This window comes from Triticum urartu, chromosome 3, assembly GCF_003073215.2.
Source record: "Triticum urartu cultivar G1812 chromosome 3, Tu2.1, whole genome shotgun sequence".
Classification (NCBI taxonomy): domain Eukaryota; kingdom Viridiplantae; phylum Streptophyta; class Magnoliopsida; order Poales; family Poaceae; genus Triticum; species Triticum urartu.
The window spans coordinates 690117878-690142270 of NC_053024.1; the positions used below are offsets into that span (position 1 = coordinate 690117878).

The 24393-nt window shown below is 48.0% G+C and overlaps 3 protein-coding genes and 2 pseudogenes across 3 annotated transcripts; 1 reads left to right on the forward strand and 4 right to left on the reverse strand.

Moving 5' to 3' along the window:
- Window positions 1-646: 646 nt before the first annotated feature.
- LOC125549185 (nicotianamine synthase-like 5 protein) lies at window positions 647-1978 on the reverse strand. The gene has a single exon (XM_048712655.1). The coding sequence runs from the start codon at window positions 1884-1886 to the stop codon at window positions 873-875; it is 1014 nt and encodes a 337-aa protein (XP_048568612.1). The 5' UTR covers window positions 1887-1978; the 3' UTR covers window positions 647-872.
- Window positions 1979-8095: 6117 nt separating this feature from the next.
- On the reverse strand, window positions 8096-9670 carry LOC125545946. The gene is made up of 2 exons (XM_048710003.1): window positions 9368-9670; window positions 8096-9263 (listed from the first exon to the last, which is right to left on the reverse strand). Exons 1-2 carry the CDS (start codon window positions 9624-9626, stop codon window positions 8542-8544), a joined length of 981 nt encoding a protein of 326 aa, XP_048565960.1. The 5' UTR covers window positions 9627-9670; the 3' UTR covers window positions 8096-8541.
- Window positions 9671-11975: 2305 nt separating this feature from the next.
- Window positions 11976-13686, reverse strand: LOC125545945 (chitinase CLP-like). The gene has a single exon (XM_048710002.1). It carries the CDS (start codon window positions 13482-13484, stop codon window positions 12201-12203), a length of 1284 nt encoding a protein of 427 aa, XP_048565959.1. The 5' UTR covers window positions 13485-13686; the 3' UTR covers window positions 11976-12200.
- Window positions 13687-18504: 4818 nt separating this feature from the next.
- Window positions 18505-21624, reverse strand: LOC125547186 (annotated as a pseudogene).
- A 151-nt stretch (window positions 21625-21775) lies between these two features.
- Window positions 21776-24006, forward strand: LOC125549186 (annotated as a pseudogene).
- Window positions 24007-24393: the final 387 nt, after the last annotated feature.

Here is a 24393-nt window from a genome sequence, read left to right on the forward strand (position 1 = left end):
ACCGGCGAGGGACTGTGCATAGCGGCATGGCCGCGAGCGGCGGTGGTGGCACAACGTCCTCCCGGCGTGGTGGCGGTGGCGCGGTGGTATGTGATGTTCTAGCACGAGGGTGGACACATGGCATGGCGGAGGCTCTCCAGCGAGGTTCCGGTGGGGCGACGTTGTTTCGGTGGGCCGCGCATGGAATTTTCATAGCTGTTATTTTAATTAGAGCATCTCCAACAGGCACCTAAAAAGAGCTCCGCGTATTAAAATTTTGTTTTTTGGGCGCCGCACAGCTCCAGCAGATACTGTAGCGCTAAAAGTTTTTGGATGTGCGCTGAAAAACGCTATCGCAGGCAGCATATTTTGGGCTTCGAATTGCGCGCGCTTCACAATTTACACTGTGTGCTTTTTATGCGCGCGTTTTTGGGCGTCTGCAAAAGCGATGTTGGTCCCGGCGCACTAAAGTGCTAAAGTGGCGCGAACTTTTATTGGGCGCCAAATTTTTATGCGGCCGTTGGAGATGCTCTTAGAGATAGAAAACCTTGAAGTTGCCGTTAAACTTTTGATGTGTGATGTAAAAAGGACATTTTGTGTGGTTTGCCCCTGCTTTCGAAAGTTGCCGGGTGCGGCGAGAGACCATCGCACCCACCCGATACACACGGAGAAGAATTCCTTTTTATTCTGACCGTTATTGCAGCTACAAACCCCCTGTATTTTTCGGTGGGAGTACATACATATAGATGGTACTCGTAACTCAGTACTCTGTCTCAGTATGGCCTATGCTGGTAAGTGCAGTAACAAGTAGCAAGTGACATCACCCATGGCAGTCGTTCATTCGCGCCTATGGATTTCGTTCATCACTCAACTTTTTAGGGTAGTACCATTTACTATGCGCGCCTACGGATTTCGTTCATCGCGTCGAGGTGGCAGGTCGTCGGCAGCAGTCTCCTGCGCGGTGTCTTTGACTCGCAGCACTTGCACGGCGGGCTCAACACCGGCGGCGCGAGCTGGGAGAGTCCACCCACAGCCGCCACCTTACGGGCGACGATGATGGAGTTGATCACCTGGCGGTCGTCGGGGTGGTGCACCGCCAGCACCTGGAACCCGCCCCGGGCGACGTCCGCGGGTTCCAGGACGGCGCACAGGAACCCGCGTGCCCCGTGCGCGCTCCGCGCGACGTGCACCGCGCCATCCGCCATGTGCTCGCCCAGGTGCGCCACAACGCGTGCCTTCTGCCCCGGCGACACGCCGACGGGCGCCGCCAGGAGGACCACGTCGTACGCGGCGAGATCGCGCGTCAGGTCCTCGACGTCGGCCGTGCGGAACGACATGCGTTCGGCCAGGCCGCCACGCTTCTCGTCGTCGTCGGCGCGCGGGCGCAGCAGCAGCCTGCTCGCCCGGTCGTTGGCCGCGGCGCACCGGTCGTAGCAGTCGACGGCCGCGTCCGTCATGTGGCGCGCGGCGACCAGGAGCGGGCTGAGCGGCAGCGACCCGAGGAACGCGACGCGCGCGGGCACGGCGAGGTGGTCCGGCGCGTGCCGGGATAAGAGCGCGTGCTCCAGCTCGCCCAGGCGGGCGTAGCTGTCGTAGAACGGGAAGAGGCGCCCCAGGTGGTCGAGCGGGTCGCCGTCGAGGGCGGCGAGCGCGTCGGCGCATTGTGCCTCGAGGCGCGCCTCGGCGTCCGCGCAGAGTCGGACGAGGTCGTCACGCATCCTCCCGGCCTCGGGGCCCAGCGACGTGACATTGACGGCGGGGCTCGACGTGACGCACGCGGCGACGAGCGTGGTGAACAGCGCGTCGGCGTCGGAAGACGGGCTCAGGGGCGGCAGCTTGGAGAGGGCGGCGTGGATGCTGGCGATCTTTTTCACCAGGGCGGCCGCCTCCTTGCACTGGGCCTCCATCTGGGCGTTGTGCTTACGTGGTAAGGTCGACGCTGATGTGTGAAGCTCGGAGAGACAGCAACTGTGAGAGCTCTGCTGCTCTGGAATTTGATGTGGTGATGGACACGTTATGTTATGTATAAGCTCGCATCGCACCGGAGCTCGATCACGTCGTGTCGTGCAGCCGGCACTTCGTGGCTCGCTTCACGCGTGCATGCACGCACGCATGCCAAAGGCTTGTTTCATGCCTCTGTTCCATTTTGGACGTACCTACGTTACAGGGGAGTAGTTTTAAAAAGCCTGATGCGTTTGACAGTTAAGTTTACGGAAATACTACCAAAAAACTGACGACATTTTTTTGACATGTTAAATCTAACGTTTTTCATGGCAATTGATATTAGTGCGATGATGACAAATTTAGTTTGCAAACATGACAATTTGCTGATAAAAATAAATGAAGACGGATTTATCATGCTCGCCAAGAACTAGACTTACTATCCTCTCCGAACCTAATTTGCCATAAAAAATGTTCGATTTATTTAACTGGTCGCAGATACTGCATGCAACACTTTCGTGAATCCTAACTACAAAAGATCATTCGTTTGAAAATATCTCCAGCTCCTGTGCAACGTTGCAATTAAGAGTGATAATAATTTACGACTAGTTTTTTATTTGAGACATTAGAGTGATAAATTAGTGAAGCACTACCTTATTAAAATTTTAGCACGACACCTGGGAAAAAAAAACTATGCATAGGGCAGGCATGAGTTCTTTTTCTACTATTTAGAAAAGGCAACAGCCCAGAAGTCCGTACAGTAATCCAAAACAACTCAATACCACATCGCACACACCAGAAAAATAAACGACAGGATACAATGGTGCCGAGGAACAGTGACACAAACCAGAAAACGACAAGTCAACATTGATTGGAAAGAACTGCTTGGGATCTTCTAAGTTCTATTCAGCGATCAAGCAACCAGAGGTAAGGCTGGTCACAGTGGGAGTAAGTTAGACTAGTGTCATATGCATGACACTAGTCTAAGTTACTACCTTTATAATGCAAAGTAACATAATAGTAGTATCATAGATTACTTTATTTATTAGCTCATAGACTCATCTTGTCTTGAAAAGCGTTATGTTACAGTAACATATTATGTTACCATCTCTCATTAATTACTTGTCACATAAACAGAATTTTCTCAAAGTGCGCTATGTTACTAGCTAAGTTATTCCCACTATCACTAGCCTAAGAACCAAGCCAGCATGGGAGGCCATGCCATCGCCAACACCTAAAAGTCAACAAAGACAACACCATCCAGCCCCATTTCCTAGAGAAGCCTCCCACTCCCTCGCAGTCGTCAGGTGATTCTGCACTCACCACCCTAGAGCCTGGATGAAAATTGCCGTCGGAGGACTCTGAGCACCATCTCACAATCGACACTTGTACACCTTGAAAGCACCACCGTTGAGCGAATCAACCTGTGGTTGAGTTGGTTAGATGGACAGTGGTATCCCCAACCCACCAGGGTTCAAATCCTGGTGCTCGCATTACTCCTGGATTTATTTCAGGATTTCCGGCGATGCGCTTTCAGTGAGAGGAGACTTCTCGTCGATGACGACGCGCCTACGGTGACTGCGTAAATCTCAAGATGATATGCTGCAGTTCATCACTACCCGGTCCTAAAACAGACCAACTATTTTCATGTTGAACTCGGAGGAGGAGGAAGCCACCCACAATGAAGCCTCCAAGAGGGGAACGACACTCAAGAGCAAGGGACCGACGGAGAGGTGAAGTGGGCGGGTAGCAATGAGTACAATGCCTAGAACCGAGAGAGGTGAGACCTTGTCAACTTCCAGCCTTGAAGCCTCCCACGCGAGCTTCCCTGTCGCTCGCATGCGAAGAAAAGCACAAGCACCTGCTGCGAAAGCACCGCCAAGCCCTCCACCCGGAGCCACCGTTCTGACATCAAAGAGACCAACCTTGCACGCCTTCCACACACAGAGACGAGTCGCAGATGCGCAGCCAACAAACCTCGCTGTCCGACCAACACTCCTCCCGAGCCTGTAGACCCTCCACCTCATACAACCACCAACACATATAGATGAAATCCATGAAGCTCAGGTCCACACGAACCCCATGGTTCATGTACCAGATCGAGGAGGAGGCGTCCAGTCATGGCGAAGGACCAACTAGGTCAGATTCAGTCGTGCGGTGGCACCGCCCAAAGCTAGTGTGAGGGGCCATCGCACGCAACCGTGGACTGAACCTCCCCCTGGTCAGATTCAATGGTGCCGAGGACCGACCCCCCACCCCATTGATCAGCGATGGTCGACGACTAGCTACATCGCTAGGGACGACGGCCAAAAGCCTGGCCAAACCCCTAATGCTCGGAAAAGAAGCAGCACGAAGCTTGGCCAGATTCGAACTCATGCCAAGGAGGGAGCAGCCAGGGAGAAGAAGGTAGGGCAAGGAATGGGGTGGAGAGGTCTCGCCGTCGCCATGGGCTAGCTGGCGGCGGCCTCTTCGGAGACGCTTGAAGGAGGTGGCAACGGCGAGGGAAAACCTAATCACCCCCCCCCCCCCCCCCCCCCCCCCCCCCCCCCCCCCCCCCCCCCCACACACACACACACACACCCTGCGGCCACACACTACTAGGAAAAACATTACCAGTAGCGTTGGTTTTCTGCATACTAGTAGCGTGGGTTCCCGCGCTACTACTAAGGCGCTACAGCTAAATTTTAGCAGTAGCACGTTTTTTACCCCGCGCTACAACTAAAAAAGTTAGTAGTACCGCGGTGCCACCAACACTACCACTATTCCACACCTACGCTACTGCTATCCTGAGCACTAGTAGCGTGCTATTTCCCACCCATGCTATAGCTATCTAATTAGAAATTAAAAAAATAAAAGTCAGATGCAGTAGGAACTTTTTAGCAAATCAAGACATGGCCAGTGCAAAATAAACTATGCTCACAGATCACAGAACCATCTTAGGAATTGCAGCATTCATGGATGAAACATTGAACATCTCAACTCGAAGAGATCATGAGATCCCATTTAACATTAGACACAAACAATCAGACCACTTATCTAGATGTATCTACCAAGACTCGGAGTGCAGATGCCGATGGACCCGAATCCTCCCTCCCTCCCGAACGATGGCATCAAGGTCCTCCACCTCGGCGACCTCCGGCGTCGCGATCATCTGTGCGACGCGGTCGCCGGCTTCCCGGTGAAGTCCACCTCCGAGTGGTTGAAGAGCATGACGCCCACCGGGCTGCGGTACTTCGTGTTGATCACCCCTGCGGCCAAGTCGAGAAAGTAAAAACTTGTTAGTACACGTCAGCGTCCAAATCTGGCTTGCTCAAACAGAGATACAGTGAATAGAGATACTGGGAAGCAGTACACCTACCAGGTTGAAACGAGCTTGCTCAAATGATGATCTGGCACTATGGAGCTAGTTAGTGATCATGACTTCTAAGAAAAGTTCGATAATGTGAAATAAAGAAAGGAACTTACATCCTCAACTGCAGTTGCTTTGTCTGTCATTGTTCGTTTCTTCAAGGATAAATATCTTTCATGAGCCTGGGTGAGAACACAAATCAGTCAGCGATACCCTTTTTAAAAATAAACTCGACTTTTGTCAAAAATGCAATAACAACTACAAATGATAGCATGCTGATAAACAGCAGAAATGGAATAAAGCTATCATATCGGTGCCACGCTGCAGTAAAATGCAGCAAAAGTAGATGCTGCTTTATACTAAATCATTGTTGAGGAAATCGTTAACTGGTAGCAACAAGGAGTTAGTAGACAGAAAAATAACATAGAAATAGCATCTACACATTATGGCAAATAGACTCCTTCTGATTATAGTGAAAGTTGGCTATCATATTGGCAGGTTGACGGGAACAGCATAAACAAACACCAAAACAAAAATAGGAGAATATACAACTCTTATCATTTTGTTCACAATAAGCCAACATATTGAACTTTGTTATTGCTGCCACAAGATTGAACCCATGACACAAGCTTCAGAATCACCTTGAAGACATGTTTAATATTGTAACTCTGAAATGACCTGAGAACAACATTACCTGGTCGTACAGAAGGCTAGCCTTGTGAAAACGCTTTCGGGCATCCTGATCACCACCTACTGTACTCTGCTTGTCCTAATAGCAATTTCCCCTTGACTGGTTCCAACCACTACTACTCATCCCCATATGTATTTGATACCATCAACAGGCATTGTACCTGATCTAACTGGAATTCTACTGAACTAATCTAGTCTGCAAAATAACACAGGAAGCCTTAGTAGTTGACAGAAGATGTGTAATTAATCTTCCTCCCTACTAGTTAGACCTGATCTTTATGTAACCATTATTGTACTTGGGACCATTAATAATAGGTGATGTACTATGTAGTATGAATTCTACTGAACTAATCTAGTCTGCGAAATAACATGCCTGGCCTTAGTTGATTTTTAGTGAGGAAGAAGTACTGCTAGGATAGTCATGAAATCTCAGCACATTTTGTTATTGACGCCTACATCTTCGTTTTACAAAGGAAAACTAATTTTGTAGCTTTGATCCCTCTGAAGAGCAGAGGACATTATAGATTGTGTCATGCTCTCTGCTGTGGTTGCATATTCAACCTGTCCCATTTCTGTTTGATGTGTATAAATTTAGACAAATCTGGCCGATGGTCGTAGGTAGTACTACTGCTACATAACTAGTTGAGGCTCCTAAATTGCTTTGGTTTTCAATTACTTTAGTTTCTTTTGTCACTAACTTTAGTATTTAGACAGAAAATTATTGTGCAGTACTGTAAACCCCCACAGTAATCATCCTCATCTTTTGCTGGTTAATTCCTTCAGTATTGATTTTCTTCTTCTTCAGTTAACGTTTTGTTTTTCTAAGACCCTCAAGATTGTTTTCAGTTATAAATGAATGAATCAGGTACCTTGCACACGGTACTACTATGAAGCACTGCAATGTTATCACATATAAGCACCAATCAAACTGCTTCGACGATTGCTACCTGTGCTTACCCCAAGAGTTCACGAAGCATGGGCTTGTGCTCACTGTTTGGTCAATGCCATGTGTGACAGCAGTACAAGATGATAGTGTCCAACAGTGTTGCCAAGACCATGCATCTGAACATCTAATAAAACACCAATCATACAGAGATCCAAATGTGAGTCCATGTGTATTATCAGGACTGGGAGAGTACCAGCTTTTAGATGCAGCAAAAGGATAAAGTTATGGCCTCCATGAACAAATCAATGGAGCAGCAAGAACAGGATGCAAAAAGGAGGAAGAAAGTGAAACGGCCATGGTGATGGGGATGCTTACCCAAGCTAGGAGCCATGGAGGCGGAGGTCGTTGGCCCAGCACCGCACCGGAGCAGACGACGGCAAGCTCGACCGTGTGCGTGCCGTGGTGGTCGTCCTCGCACATGGAGGAGGGTGGCTGCGGCACCGAATTGAAGAAACTAGTGAGGGGGCGGGGAGAGAGGAGGGCATGAATCAAGGGAAGAGGAGAGCTCACCGCGCCGGAGTTGGAGGCAGCCGAAACCCTAGCCGCGGGGAGGGGTCGCGCGCGAGCGCTTGCGGCCGGGAGGAGAGGATCTGGCCGGAGGGAAGGAAGCGTCGTCGCCAGGAGAACTCGTGAGTGTGCTTTTCTCCGGCGAGGGCCGCGGGAAGTAGCCGGATTCGCCCGTCGTTGTTGGCGGCGGCGAGGGCTCGCGGGAGGAAGAGGAGGAAAATGAGAGAACGATGGAGAGGTTGTTCGCTGGGCTGGGTTGCTTCTCTCGCTGGGCTGGGTTAGTTGTAGCGCATGTGGCGACCCGCGCTACGACTATGTTTCTAGTGCTAGCACGTCCTAGCAAACCCACGCTAGTAGTATGACCTGTCCGCGGGTCAACTGACGGAGGTAGTAGTAGCGTGCCCAAAAAAAACAAGCGCTGCTGCTAATCTATACCAATAGCGTTCTTTGTGCCCAGCGCTACTGATAATTACCGGTAGCATGGGGCACAAACAAACGCTATTGATAAATTTCTATGTATAAGTATTTTCCTAGTAGTGACATGGAAACGACGCGGCGGGCACATGTTTGAATTTCTAGATTGTGTAATAAAAATATGCGGTATATATACAAGAAATATTACATGTTTCGAAACTTTATTTGAAAGAGAATCTTACTAACTCAATATATGTCTTTTTGCAAAAATAAAAGAATCAATATATGTCATATACCAGCAAGCATGCATGGTTGACATCCTATAAACCTGATCAGAGGGAGTAATAATATTAATGGGAGTACCTAGAACTCATCTAAATGAGACGTAATTTGGTCTCATTCACCTAAAAAACAAGAATGGATACAACCCACGTCAGCACACATGCATCTTATAGCATCACATTCAATGGCTATAAAAGATGAATGAGACCAAATTAAATCTCATCTAGATGAGTTCTAGCAAAACTGAATATTAATTAAATGAAACGAAGCAGAAATTTTGGTTGACCTTCAGTTACATTTTTATTTCCATCCTCATTACACCACTAATTTGGTTGATTGTGCGAAGCAGAAATTTGTTGCCATTTTGTGATCAGGGGTGTAGTAGTGCGGTGGAGGTGACTGCAAAGCTCACGTCTGCAACTTATTGCATAGTTCAGTCGGACTTGGTGACCATGGAGATGCCTGTGTTGCGGCCGAACCTGGAGACGGCGCAGTCGGCGGCAAAGATGTCGGACGAGACATAGTTTGGCGCACCACCCATGACAGGCATGTTCGCGCGCACGCTCATCTCGTTCACGTAGTCGGAGCGGTAGGTCTGGCCGAGCACGCCGTGCACGTCGTCGGTGAGGTCATGGAACTTGAACCCGATGTCAAGGTGCGCGAGGCTGTCGCCCGACCCCGCGACGCCGTAGTTGTGGATGCGCGAGTCCTCCTCGGTGATGGGCACCACGTTGGCCATGATGTCGAACACGCCCCTCAGGTGCACCCTCACTCCGTTGGTGGCCGCAGTCCTCGTGACGGTCAGCCCTGGCACGGCGGCCGACTGCCACCGCGCACCGGCCTCGGCCGGGATCTCGATGGCCACGTCGTCGAAGAACATCTCGAGGTGGTCGACGTCGCCGTTCCAGCTGGTGGTCTTGAGGGCTCCCATGAAGAGACGGTGGTGGGCGAAGCGGATGCCGAGGGCCTGGATCCAGGTGAAGTCGCGGCTCATGGAGGGGTTGCGCTTGCCGATGAAGTGGGCGTTGATGTGGAGGTCGGCGTCGGAGACGATGCAGAAGTCCTGGTCCTTCTTGCCGTGGAAGTAGAAGTTGTTGCCGTCGCCGCCGGTGAAGCGCGGGTCGCCGCAGGACACGCCAGCGTAGAAGTCGCACACTGGAACCCACAGACGCGGCAAAACTAAAGTCAATGACACCACATACACACAAAGAGAAAAGATATCATGCATTGCATGGTAAATTAAGTATACTCAAACTTACTGCAGTATGTCTTGCAGCTGGGGCAGAGGACGATGCACTGGTTGGGGCAGCGCTTGTCGCACTTGCCCATGCACCCCGCCTTCCTGCCGTTGGTGTCCTTGCACGACAGCTGCTGGCTCCTCTGCCCGAACTTGCCCGGGCTGATCATGTGGTAGTTGGGCGGCAGCTTCCTCGGCGGCTGGGCCTGGACGCCGGCGGCGGCCGCCAGGGCGCACACCGCCACCAGAGCGGCCACCGCAGCAACCAGTTGCCGCGCCATCGGTCTTCCTCCTCGGTAGATCAAGCACACTGCTCAGATGGGCCGTCCTGTAGTGGTGGTGGTGAGGTGTTTGGCGCATGTGAACGTGGCGTTTTATAGCGGACGTTCTTCCCCCCTGCAGGCCAGCATTCTCCGGAGACGCTTTGCGTTCACCTGCATGTTTCGTACGTGTGGCGGATCGAAATGTCAACTAGCCATGTGATATTTGATCGTCCTCGATCGCATCCTGACTGTCTTCGCCAGCGCACAGAGACCGCACTTGGAGTAGCTGGTTGACTTACTGAGGAGCTACGTGTGTGCCCAAAGTCCCTTTTGACCGTCCTAATCAATTCTTGGCCGGCCGCCATGGACGGTTTTTTTTTTTGAGAAAATAGCCGCCATGGACGGCTCTGTCTGGAACGTTTGCGGTGGGCTCCAAACCCTGCGCCCCCAGGCTTTGAGCGAGGGGCACAGACGCGAAGCCCATGGAGCTCTCCTTAAGAAATGAAAACAGATTTCACTTCATATTTCCACACTCCTCTGACTTCCTATTTCTCAGTTTACTGAGTTGTTTTTGCTGGAATTCAGTTGACCAGTTACATGTCAAGAAAATACCAGGGTCGAAAATGCTAAACACACGGGACCATTACGCGACTTTCCATACAATTCTCTCCGCCCCCTGATTTTCACCCGGGTGGGGCCCCCTCCCCCCTAATCCAATAGATAACTGCCATGTCAAGATTAGCCCGTAATGGTCCCGTAATACTCCGTTGCTGTAGCATTGCTCATACCAGGGTACACCTGGTTGTAGATGAACCTGATAAAAAAATCCAGAGGAAAATATTAGCAATTCAAGAAAAACCAAAAAATCTTCTAACACTTTTTTCAGAGAAACTTGCCATATTGGCGTAGTTGTATAAAAAATTGACAACAAGAAAAGTCCGGTATTAATCTGAGCAGAAAAACATTTTTTCCATAACAATATAGAGTTAATATAATGCTGATTTTTTTCCAACAATACCACGGAAGTCATTTCATCACCAATTTTTTTACACGAGAGTAACACTTGAGCAAATTTGTTATCAAAATCTTTCATGGTTTTTCTACCATTTTGCAATTACTAATTAAAAAAACAGGTGCATATATATGCCTCCATGTTCAATTCATTCCCCTCCCTATTGTTGAGTCCTACCTACATTTACACCATTTTATTGCGTGGTTCAGTTCTGAAGATATCAAACTGTCCCTAAAGCAGCATTCACATGATTTCTCAAATGTCCCATATTAATACTTCATAAACCATTACATAAACTTCACGTCTAAAATTTTAAATAACAGTCCTGATTAAAAAGGGTGCAATCAAAATACACATTTCAATATTTAATTTGGTAATGTTGCGAGAACCACCTTTACCCAATTCAAAAAGATGTGGCCATTTAAAAAAAACTACGCAATGCACGTAAGGCCATATCATGTATCCTTGTAAAATTCTGGTAAAACCTTGATAGCATGGAGTTTATAAATAAGCCTTTGATCCCGCAGTGGACATATTTGCACAATGTCGCCAATTTACCTTCAATACGTATCAATTTGGTGAACCAACTTGTGGTTGGATGGTTTCAAGGACAGTGGCGCTCGCATTTTTCTGAATTTACTAGCAATGTGCCCGTGCATTGCAACGGATCCAAAGTAGAATAGTACTTGTTTACAAACTTGAAACAAAACACTCTTGTTTTGATATACATATACCACTAAAAATATATTATGTTTCACTCCAAATATATTTCTCAGGTTGTTTTGATGAGGTGAGGGAGGGATGTGGTTGCTTGCAAGATAATAAGGGGTTTTCTGCAAATTGGAGTAGAGAAGTGGGCTATTGTTGCAAAAATGCCACAACTTACCTCAGAGCCGTTAGATGCAGATCTAATGGTCAGAAATGACGGATGGCAGACACACCATCATCACCAACTGAGTCTTTTATAGGAGTAGAGATTTCAGTCCTTCCCGTGATGTGCGTTCAGTGGGAGGAGACGTTTCCGTCGACTACAAAGGTGTCTTTGTTGACTTTGTTAAATCTCAAAATGATGTGCCAGCTCAGCCTTTCGTAGGTGCTCAGAAAAGTAGGTGTGCGTGTATTTATAGGGATGAACGTATGATCGCGTCTGTACCGTGTTAAAAAAATGTATCAATTTGGTATCATTTTTCTTTCTGAACCATGCTAATTAACAATCACAAAAAGGCGCGACCAAACAAAAAAAAACACCATAAAAAACATGTACACGACCTAAGCATCACCAGCCCTCATTGGTGACTGGGGAACTGAAGAAAACCCTAGAAAAACTACAAGTGGAAGGGTTGAACAACAAGAAGGGATCAAAGCATAAGTCATTCATGGCACAACACTTGTTAGGGCATAACACGCCCAAAAGCACAAGCACCACATATGTGGCAACCGCCACCAGCATAAAACTTTATTCTTGTTACTACGAACACAACACTACGACAGTACTTCCCTTAACCAGTCTACATCGAGCACAAATGAACATGGTGGCGGTGGCGCTAGACATGCAAGATCAGTGCATGCATGACACTCTTCTAATAAGAACTCCCCATGGTGAAGTTGAAGTTGCTGCATGTAGTGCGGATTCCGAGGAGCAGCCCACTGAACGCGAACGTCTCCTTCACCAGATCGAACATCAGCAGGTTGTTCTCCATCTGGTGCCCCCCGAGGATAACCGCCGGCGAGTCGATCGCCGCCGGCATGGACGACGAAATCTGGACGAACGCGAAGCACACTGTCTGCTCGTTCACCTGCACGAGCGAGCTGGCACCGGGCAGCGTCCAGTTCCGGTCTCCGTCCAGCATCAGCTCGATGCTGGCCACGGCGTAGCCCACCCGGGTCACCGTGAGCGCGGACGCCTGGTAGCACAAGTCGAACTGCGCCACCTTGTCCGCGCGCGCGATGCCACTCGTGGCCACGTCGAACGCGTTGCGGAGCGGCCAGTAGATGTCCCAGCGGAGCGCCGTGTAGGGCGTGACGGTGCTGAAGACGGCGCCGCCCGTGCCGCTGCCGGCGTCGAGGTCGAAGACGCCGTCTGGCGTCGGCACGCGCTGCTGGTTCACGGCGACGCCGGTGATGCCGAAGTAGAAGCCGCCGTTGTAGGGGTGCTTGAGGAGAGGGAGCGGGTTCTCGCGAAGCCGCTCGGCGAGCTCCACGGGCGGCGCGGCCAGGAGCTGGAACGGGCCGCCACCGAAGACTGCCACGCCGTCGCCGCCGCTGGGCAGGCACAGGGCGAACTCGTTCGCCACCTTGAGCAAGGACGCGAACTGGGTCGGTAGCGATAGCGGCAGCCTGGAGAGCCCCGCAACGCCGGCCGCCCCCGCCGGAAGCGACTCCAGGAGCTCCCCCGGCGCGCAGGACCCGACGGCGCGGAAGATGACGGGGAGGAGCGGGTTCTGGCCGTCCGTGGTGTTGGCGGCGAGCGTGATGGTGGTGGCGTCGTCGGAGCGGCAGCGCCCGTCGACCGGGTTGCGCGGGTAGGCGGGGCAGGCGCACGGCCCGTCTCCGCGAAGGCTGGGCTTCGGGCAGCCAGGCGGGCGGTATGTAGTGGAGACCTCGTCGCAGTCGTGGGAGACGCATGGAATGATGCGGTGCGGGGTGGGGCAGTTGGCGAGCCAGAGCATCGGGCCGCCGAGGTCGAGCAGGAGCGGCACCCCGCCGACCTTGATGGCGATAGTGTAGAGGGGGGTGGGGGTGGAGGTGTCCTTGCTGATGCGCGCCACGATGGGCTGGCCGCCATCGTCCGCCGACGTGCCCAGCAGCACCGCCAGCGCCAGCAGCGCCGCGAGCGCAGCCGCCGAGCTGCGGCGTAGCGACATGGCACGACACACGATTTGCTACAACTTTCTGAGCTAGTACCACTCTACCAGTACCACTATAGCTACTGTTGCAAGGTTTTGATCGCAGTCGGGTGGCCGTGCGTGTTTATATAGTAGCAGAAGGGCCAGTAGGCGTACGTGAGTGATTTGGCTTGGGCCGGGCGTGCGCCATTGGGGTGGTGGAGGGCCAACTTGAGCTCGATGGAGCTTGGGAGTTCGGATATGGCAGGTTCCGACGAATTAATATCGCCATTGTCAAGGCCATCGAGATTCGCGGCGTCAAGTTCCGACGAATCAATCGCCATTGTCAAGGCCATCGAGATTCGCGGGGGGTCAACTTCCGATCACACTATACCTCGTGCGTGTATGTAGCCGAGGTGGGCTTGGAAGCTGCTGTGCAAGCTCCTCCGCAGCCAGTCTCAAATCCCAAGGGATAGAGGAGAGATCCTAGATCGCCTCGTGCTTGAAACTTGTCCGTTCAATTCGCTTCTTCAGCTTAAAAAAAACTGAGCTGTGGAAGAACTGTCTGCACCAAAGAGCATATATAAATCTGAGTGGCCAAGCAATTATGGTGAATAGCATAAAACTACTATAAGTCGGGCTAGGGTTTTAAAAACCTACCGATTTTTTTCCGCTGGTAACTACCAAGTCAGGGGTCGGCTATTTCAAAAAACCCAAATCATCCCGTGCTTTATAATTGATCATGATTATGACAATTGGGGCCCACACGTAAGAAAATTAATTGTTTGCCCGTTTGTTTGACTGTTAACTGACATGTGGGGTCCACATGTCAGCTCTCTTCCACATTCTCTTCACTCCTCCTGTCTCTCTTCTTCCACACGAGGTCGACGAAGCACTGGCCGCCTCTCCTTCCACCTGCGTCGGTCGCTTCTCCTTCCACCTCATCGCCGCCACTACTGCCCCCTCTCCCCGAAACCTCTTCTCCTCACCGTGGCTCTCTTCTTCCCCAACGCGCCGCCAGCCTCGGCCTGCAGCCATGGCAGCCGACGTGCCACCCTCCATGGAGCCATGGCGTCACCGGCCAGAGGCGCTGCCCCGCCGGCCAACCCCCAGCAGCCACCGTCGTGCAGGATCCAGGTGGAGGTGGGTCTCGGCTACGGGTGGCACGACCGGCTAACTCCGGCAGGAGGCGTCCCTGGGTGGGGTTCTCCATGGCGACCTCCAGCAGGGCGACGAAGTCTGCCACCTACACCCCGCGCGATGGAAGGGAGCTCGCGCGGCGGCGCCATGGCTGCTGGCGCATGACCACAGGAGGGGCCCGATTGCTTTTTCAAATTTTTAAAGGACCTGACACTGACATCTGGGATCCACATGTTAGTTAACAGTCAAATTAACGGTCAAATAGACAGATCGTTTAGGTGCGGGCCCGACCTATCATAAACCGGTTTAAATTTTAACAACGAAGATTTTATTTTTTTAACAACCGACCCTTGACTTGATAGTTATCAGCGAAAAATATCGTTAGTTGTTTGAACCCTAGTCCGAATTGTAGTAGTTTTATGCTATTTACTTCAAGCAATACCCTGCTATGGCACATAATACAAGCAGTACACACTGGTACCAGTAACAAGTTATCGGAGTGCTTACTCTCACAACTGCATGTATTGTCAGTTTGTCACAAATGTCCTGCTGCGGATTTGAACAAAATGTGTGACAAACCTTTCTCTTGTGCGCAGTGGTACAAGAAAATTTTGCTTCTGAAACTTAAGATCGAACATTCCATGAAGCACTAGTCCTTGAAATAATGCAACAGAAAACAATGTAATGATGCAAGCACATAAAAAATTCAGAGCTTCTGATCACAACTTCGTATACATCAAAGTAAAAAAGAAGAAGCCAGCCGGCTCATACTTGGTCTGATTCAAAGGTATTCCAGCCTAGAGGATGCGAAAACCACGCAGTTAAGAAGCACCACCTCACACTCAACCACCATCAGATGAAAGGTGAAGTGCTCGCAACAGAGACTTCGAGTGCCGTAAAGAAACTGTGCGGAACAAGAGATTGTTTGAGCCGAAATCCATACCCACAGAGGCTTCCGACACCACGATGAAAACTGTCCACCAATTTTCCATCACTGTCAATGGGAAACACCCATTCGCCCACACTCGCCAGTAAAGACACTCGGCCATGCTCCAAAGCAACATTCACATACCACAATTCATCGCAGCCTTCAAACCGCCCCATTACTTCTGCAACCGGCAGTTTGATTCGGTACTTTAAGACCCAAACCTCGCTTTCATAGTTCTGCAACACCCAATATCAACAATTTCTTTCATGGCAGTATGACGTGTATGGATCCCTAGCGTGCCATCCGCCTCAAAGATATATGACCTGCATGGTTGACTAATGGGAGAAGTTGGAGCACGCATCTGCTGAAAAGTCTCAGTTATGGTGTTAAATACTACTATCAGTTTGCTTTGCCACCTAACATACCAATGCAAGCTATCACACACTCGAGCAGGTACGTTGAAGTACGCCGACCCCATCTCTGGCCAACCGATGTACCTCGGTTGCCGGTCGGAGCCCAACGTGAAAACATAGAAGCCAATCCAACGTGAAAACACAGACGCAGATAGACTAGCTAAAATTTTGAATTCTCTCGAAGGGGGGCGCCATGTTTGGTTTCAACCCCACGATCTTTTTTGTATCCCACTTCATGTGGCTTTTGATCAATAAAATTTAGCTTTTACCCTAGAAAAAACCATAACTTTGATATGGTTCCCCTAAAAAAATTAACTTTCTTTAGGAAAAAAATAACCTTGATAGTAGAATGCCTAAAAAATTATCATATACGAAAACAAGGCTTCAAGAATTTAAAGTTGATAGTACGAAATATTTTCTGTTCTAAATAAATACCTTGGAGATTCTGAAAAAATAAAAATAAAAATCTGGAAAACAAGTACAGTACTACTGCGATTGCTTGGAACTTGGAAGGAGAAAAAAATATATATCATGATCATGCACGCTTAGTTTGGATTCTCGTTACTTTATAACATTGAATCATTCAAAAGTCATCAATCTGGAGGGTTTTTTAACATGCTCTTACCTTCTTACCTCCCATGTGAAAAGAGGGGTAAAAAGGAGCATGCTAAAATTGCTCATCAATCTGATAGTTGAGTTCTCTATAAAAGGAACCTTTTAATAAGATAAAAAAAATGCAAGGATATGCAACCAAATACTCATTTTTCACTGGCAACACAAAATGAACACATACTTCATGTTCAGAAGTTCAGACTATTAGCGTACGCTCTTTTCACCTTCTTGTCAGTGGGAATATAAAGAATTGATAAGCAACATGTACAACAAAATTTTCTTTTGCCACCATCTCAATGTGAACTAATTTACAAGAAGAGATTGGCGTTCTTAGCAAGGTAATCATGCAAAGACGAAAATGATTATGCTCAATTATCATTTTTTAGGACTAAAACACATGTCAATTACACTGTCTGTTCCATGCGTATGAAGCGGTAACTATTCAAGTTTTGTGAATAAAGGACACACTTATTAACATGAGGCATATACATATATAGTAAGGATGTGATTAAGAACATTTGCAGTGAGGAAAACATAGGGAGGCAGAAAGTGGCATTTTGCTCACAATTAACAAACTGTACTAGAGGAGGACGTGTTAAACCTGCACTGTAAGGCATCGGGCTAGATGTGAAACTATATTAGTAATAGTCCACAACACTAAGCTCCCTAATTTTAAAATGCTCACAATCAATTAAGGTCTTTAATTGAAATTGAGGCACCCGATTTTGATCAAATCAACAATTTCTCAATGCTCTCTCATTCAATTATTTTATACTATACAATATGCTTCCTCACTTTTAAGGCATCATAACTAATTGTGGTCTTCAATTTAAAATTGAGTTACCCCAATTTTGACTGGGTTAACAATTTCTCAAGAAGCTCTCCCATTTAATTATTTCAATCCATTATTGTTCCCTAATTTTGAAGCTCTTCAATTCGATTGAGATATTCAATTATGGATCTGGTCTAAGATTTTGATCAAGCCAATCATTTTTCAAATCAATCACCAACAACTGATCCTGTGCATCCTCCTAACACCTAGAAAAAATAAATGCCATCTTGTGACATTGCAGCACCAATATAGTACATACAGCTACCGACACAGAAATTTCCCCACATAAATATGTGTTTCTTAGCGGATAACACAGAATCATATCGAGAAAGGCCCACCAAATCATCGAATTATTAAAAAAAACACTCCATCATCTCCTTGACCCGCCAAACTAAATATTCCATCAATTCCAAAATATGAGGGTATTAGTTTTTTTAGAAAGTCAAATCCCTTTAACTTTGACCAAGCTTAGAGACAAAAATGTCAACATCAACAATATTAAACAAAAAAAAGATGGAAATTCATTTCATGATGAATCTAATTATACTCACCTGAAAGCTTGGTATTATGTATTTTGATGTATTTCTCTACAAATTTGATGGAACTTAAAAATATTTGACTTTTAAAAAATGTAATACACCTGATATTTGAAACAGAGCGAATAATGTTTCTAAGAAACCCAACAACACCAATGGCGCTGCAAAGCGCGCCCAACCCTTCTAGTATGTAGTTAACCCACCTTGACATTTTCTCTTCCCACACACGATCCCCAACTACCGGCCTTGACATAGCAATGGATAAGGAGACTGGATTCTTTAAAGTGCATTAATATTATTGCGACATTGTTTAATTTGCTATAGCTAGGTAATCATTTGGCGAAGGCATGAAGCCACTCAATTACAATATGATCAGCACAAGAAAAGCAAACATGATTATTGATGCGCATTCTACAAGCCCAAACTCATCTAAGCCATGGTCACGTGAATGCCGAAAGCAACTGTAGCAGGCGCAGCGAGACGAGCCATATACCATCTGGTTAGATCTGGTTAGACGGGTGGGGGAGCCAAGTGATCACCAGCGGCAATATGATCCACCTAATTACAATAAGTCAAATGTTAACTAGATACTAGCCACTTATGAATAAATGACGAATGATACTAGGCCATACAAATGCAATAAATAAGTCTGGCTAGACAACCTACTGGTAAATTCGACTGCCTACAACGAGAAAATTGAGTTCAGTACGAGTGATATAAAGGGACAGTACCTAATTAGTCCAGATCGATGCATGCGCTACAGAGTCACGCCGGCGGCCATACCGACTGCTGGTGGTGCCCTTCTCGGACCCGCTCCTCCGCAACATGGTCTCAGCCTCAACGTCTAAACATACGTGCCTCCCGTCGCATGGGATGAGCATGAACTGTGGAAGGACGCGCTTCATGCTCGGCCGTAGATACGCTTGAGGACTCGTGTAGGGAACACCGAGTGTCAGCACCATTAAAATTATCCTCTAAGTAGACTGAACCACCGATATGCTCGACGATTTTGTCTTTGGTTAAAGAGCAATCCGGTAATACCTTCCATGCCCATTCAACCAAGCTTTCTCCTCCTCCAACGCCCTTGGCAACCATGTCGGTTGTCAGCTCTAGCAGAATGACACCAAAACTGTAGATGTCAATCTTCTAGTACGCCCCTCCATTGTACTATTAGTATTATGCAAAATTTGCATCCAGTTAGCATTCAACAGAAATGTTTGAGACGCCTTGCTGGATTTGAGATTGTCATCAGGGGCCATGTACCCGTGTGTCCCAAAAAATGGCTGACCTGTGGTGGGACTGGCGTGGGCTGACAACCATTCGAGCCCATAGTCGGTGATCTTGGCATGGAACTCTGGGTCAAGCAAAATATTGTCTGACTTGATGTCCCGATGGATAATAGCCCGTCTGCACTCTTTGTGGATGTAGTTGAGGCCCCTGGATGCATCGATAACGATGGTCAGCCTTGTCGGCCAGTGCAATGGTGAAGGGGCGCCCGTGCATTCACGATGGTGCATCCAGTTGTTGAGGCTGTCCTTCTCCATGTGTTTGTAAACAAGCAGCTCGACATCTTGGCTGGAGATGCTGCAAAGCAGCTTGATCATGTTCTTGTGATTGATGCTCCCCAATGTCTTCACTTCCGAGTCAGACTGCTTGTTGCATACCTTCTTAACAGCCACTATTCTGCTGTTGCGATCCTCAATGAGACCATGAAGGCGAGGAAGGTGGACACAGTACACCTTTCCCAGACCCGCGCTGCCGATAATGTTCTCCTCAGATATGTTGTTGAGCACATTAGATTCCGTGAAGTCCAGAGGTGTGGTGTCATTTTCTAATCAGCCACGACTTCTTTCACCACTTGTGTGTTCTTCCGTTGCCGAAAGAGCAGTCGTATGACGATATTCATACAAGGGACGATGATAGTGACACCGAGCACTAATAAGATTATCATATGCTTGTAGAGGTGGGTGCCTCCATGGCATTTTGGGAGATTTATCCTTGATCCCCGCTTGGCACAAAGCCCACGGTTTCGAAGGAAGCCGTGGTTGTACTTTGCACTTTGTAGAGAGAGAGGGACACCTCCCATTGAGTTGGTTATAAATTGCAAATTGAGGGACGCAATTGAATGGTTGCCGAAGCCAGGAGGAATATTGCATGTTAGCTCGTTGTTGGACAAATGAAGGATTACTGGTGATGAAATCATCTCAATGCTCCATGCTGGTATTGCACCTGATATACGATTGTTGCTGAGGTCAAGTGATTTGAGATTCCGCAACAATTCAATTGATGTTGGTACGGATCCAGGTATCTTGTTCCCACTTAGTGACAATTCAGAAAGCATGTGGAGATTGCTTGTGTTGAAAGGTAGCTCTACCGAGAGTTGCTTATTCTTCACCATCAACACCAATAGCCCAGTCTCAATTGTCGGGATCGAGTTGTAGAAGTGGTTGCTGTCCATCTCAATTCAAGGGATATTCGAAGATATCTCTTTCTACATAGTGTCAGTGAAGTTGTTGTCTGATATTAGCAATGTATGCACCAATGGCAACCACCATATATTCACGAGAAACTTCCCAGAGAAGTTGTTGTTGACGAGCATAATGTTATCCAGCGACAGGTAGTTGCCAATGCTCCGGGAGCTCACCAGAGAAGCTGTTGTTAGAAACTACAATGTTGAATAGTTTCTCATGGGCGCATAACTGCCCCGATAGTGAGCCAGACAAGTTGTTGTAGTCCTCAAAATTTCCAAGCGGCGAGTGCTTCCCAAGTTGTTGTGGTACCTTACCTCACTCGAGATCATATTGTCGAACAACTGGATGTATTGGAGTATGAATGAGGCCAATGCTTCTGGGATGGGGCCTATGAACTCGTTGTTGTATAGGATGATAATGGTTAGTTTCTTGAGTGACCCAAAGTCTTCTGGTATGTAGCCAGTGAGTTTGTTTGCTGACAAGTCTATTTTAATCAAATTCATTGCAGTGAAGTTGCACGACAGCTTTCTGTTGAGTCCATTGTCATACAAGTACAAAATCTCGAGGTTTTGGTGCTGCCAGATGCAGACGAGGATCAAACCATTGACTTGTTGCCCTACATGTACAAAATGGTTAGTTCCTTTAGGCTTGAGAATGCCTCTGGAACCTCACCGGTGAAGCCATTCGTGTCAAGAAGTAGGCTCTGAAGTGCCTAATGCTTGGCCATCACCGTCGGCAGAACACCACAAAATTTGTTGCTAGTCAGGTATAGATGCGTCATAGATGGTGATAGCCGGCTGATATCTTGAGTAAGTACTCAATGGGAGCCGTTGTAGTAGATATCAAGGTACTGTAGCCAGGAGTAGGTGTAGAACGTGATGACAGGGAATCTCCCAGTGGGCTTGTCGTATGAAAAGTCAAGATGGATCAGGTACTTGAGGTTGCACACAGATGGAGGGATATTGCCGATAAGATTCTAACACTAGAAGAAAATCCCCGTAACTAGGCCTCCACCCACTGCCACGCAGCTGACACCATCCCAGCTGCAATGACCGGTTGTTTTGCCCCACGCATCATTGCAATTGGGCAAGTGTCAGCTGTGTGGGGAGCAGTGGAGATCTAGTTAGAGGGCTTTCATTCAAGCGTTTGAATCTTACCAGCAGCATCCTTCCGTCTATGTGCAACCTCACGTACCTGATCCACCTTGACTTTTCGTACAACAAGCTCATTGGGAGATTCCCCGGCATCATGCTCTACGCCTACTCCTTGCTTTGGTACCTTGATCTCTCCTACAAAGGCTTCCATTGATTCCTTCCTCAAGACATCAGCCAGTTATCACCATCTATGAAGCATCTCAACCTAACTAACAACAACTTTAGTGTACTTCTGCCGATGCCGATGGTCGAGCTTTCGACACTCCAAAACCTGCTTCTTGACATGAATGGCTTCACCGACGAGATTATAGAGGCATTCTCAAGCGTAAAGGAACTAGCCATGTTCGACCTGTGGGGAAACAAGCTTAGTGGTTCAATCCCTGTCTGGATCTTGCAGCACGGAAAGCTTGAGATCTTGTACTTATATGACAATGGACTCACCGAGGAGCTGTCGTACAACATCACTACGGTGAATTTGATTAAGATATACTTGTCGGCAAACAAACTCACTGGCTGCATACCAGAAGACTTTGGGACACTCAATAAAATAACCATTATCATCCTATACAACAATGAGTCCATAGACCCCATCCCTAAAAGCATTGACCACATTCGCAACCTCCAATACATCCAGTTGTTTGACAATATGCTCTCAGGTGAGGTGCCACAAGAACTTGGGAAGCACTCGCCGCTTGGAAATATTGAGGTCTACAACAAAAGCTTGTCTAGCTCACTACTGGAGGAGATATTCGCTCACGGGAAACTATTCAACATAGTAGTTTCTAAAACAGCTTCTTCGGCAAGCTCGCAGCGACCATTGGCAACTGCCTCTTACTGGATAACATTATGCTCGGTAACAACTTCTCAGGGGAATTTCCGGTGAATATATGGTGGTTGCCGTTGGTGCACATAGTGCTAATATCGAACAACTTCGCTGGCACTATGCCGAAGGAGAGATCTTCGAATATCTCTCGAATTGAGATGCAGAACAACCACTTCTCCAGCTCGATCCTGACGTTTGGAACTAGGCTATTGATGTTGATGGTGCAGAATAACTAACTCTCGGGAGAGCTACCTATCAACATGAGCAATCTCCACATGCTTTCTGAATTGTCACTAAGTGGGAACAAGATACCTGGATCCATACCAACATCAACTAAATTATTGCAAAATCTCAAATCACTTGACCTTAGCAACAATCATATATCAGGTGCAATGCCTCCATGGAACATTGAGAAAATTTCATCACTGTTAGGCCTTGATTTGTCCAACAACGAGCTAACAGGCAAAATTTTGCCCAACTTCGGCAACCATTTAATTGTGTCCCTCAATTTGTCATTTAACCAGCTCAATGGGGAGGTGTCCCTCTCTCTGCAAAGTGCAAAGTACAACCACAGCTTCCTTGGAAGCCATGGGCTCTGTTCCAAGTGGGACTCGAGGATAAATCTCCCAAAATGCCATGGAGGCAGCCACCTCCAGAAGCGTGTGATAATTTTGTTAGTGCTCGATATCAGAGTCATCATCGTTTCCATGAGCATCATCATATGGCTGCTCTTCCGGCGGCGGAAGAACACACAAGTGGTGAAAGAAGTTGTGGCTGATTGGAAAATGACACCATTCACACCTCTGGACATCACAAAATCCGACGTGCTCAACAACATATCTGAGGAGAACATTATTGTCAGCGGCGGGTCTGAAAAGGTGTACCGTGTCCACCTCCTAGCCTTGATGGTGCCACCAAGGATCGCAACAGCAGAATAGTGGCTGTCAAGAAGATATGCAACATGAGAAATCCGGACCACAAACTGTTCAACTCGGAGTTGAAGAGATTCGGGAGCATCAATCACAACATCATCAAGCTGCTCTGCAGCATCTCCAGCTAAGATGCCAAGCTGCTTGTTTACGAGCACTTGGAGAAGGGCAGCCTCGACGACTGGCTGCACCACCGTTACCACGAGGGCGCCCCTGCACCATTGTACTAGCGGAGGAGGCTGACCATCGCTTTGACGCAACGAGGGGCCTCAACCACATCCACCAAGAGTGTGGACAGGATATTATACAAAGGGACATCAAGTCAGACAACATTTTGCTTGAACCAGAGTTCCACGCCAAGATCGCCAACTTTGGGCTTACTCTCGAAAGGGTGTCAACCCAGGCCAGTCCCACCACATGTCAGCCATTTGTGGTACACACGGGTACATGACCCCCTAGTGAGTCTCAAATCCAGCAAGGCATCTCAAACATTTTCAATGAACGCTAACTAAATCCAAATTTTGCAGAATACTTTCAGTACAATGGAAAGGCGAGCGAGAAGACTGACATATATAGTTTTGGTGTCGTTCTGCTAGAGGTGACAACTGGCATGGTTGCCAAGGGCATTGGAGGTGGAGAAAGCTTGGGTGAATGGGCATGGAAGGTATTACAGGATGCTATTTAACCAAAGACAAAATTGACAGGCATATCCGTGACTCGGCTCACTTGAGAATATCTTTGTGGTGCTAAAACTTGGTGTATCCTACAGGAGTCCTCAGGCGCATCTGCGCAGAGCACGAAGCACATCTTTACCCAGCTCATGCTCATCCAGTGTGACTGGAGGCACATACGTACAGAGGCTGGGGCTAAGCCCATGTTGTGGAGTAGCCTTTGTCATCATTATTTACATAGCTCTCTTCACAATACTGTATTAAAAAATATATAGTGTAACTTCTCCGAAGCCAAGAAAAAATTGTAACACTGATGGGCAAGGAAGAAGATAGGCATATGAATGTCATAAAACACAAAGTACAGTGCAGATCATAGGTAGGTAATATTTACCGTGGTTGCCAGGAATCATAAAACATTGTGGCCGGCTATACTGCCTGA

What these genes read in the sequence shown, in the direction of transcription:
- LOC125545946 (XM_048710003.1), bottom strand. Translation starts at nt 9,626, where the DNA reads ATGGCGCGGCAACTGGTTGCTGCGGTGGCCGCTCTGGTGGCGGTGTGC. An exon ending in CAGCTGCAAGACATACTGCA is followed by an intron (nt 9,264 to 9,367) that starts GTAAGTTTGAGT and finishes TGTGGGTTCCAG; the next exon opens with TGTGCGACTTCTACGCTGGC.
- LOC125545945 (XM_048710002.1), bottom strand. Translation starts at nt 13,484, where the DNA reads ATGTCGCTACGCCGCAGCTCGGCGGCTGCGCTCGCGGCGCTGCTGGCG.
- LOC125549185 (XM_048712655.1), bottom strand. Translation starts at nt 1,886, where the DNA reads ATGGAGGCCCAGTGCAAGGAGGCGGCCGCCCTGGTGAAAAAGATCGCC.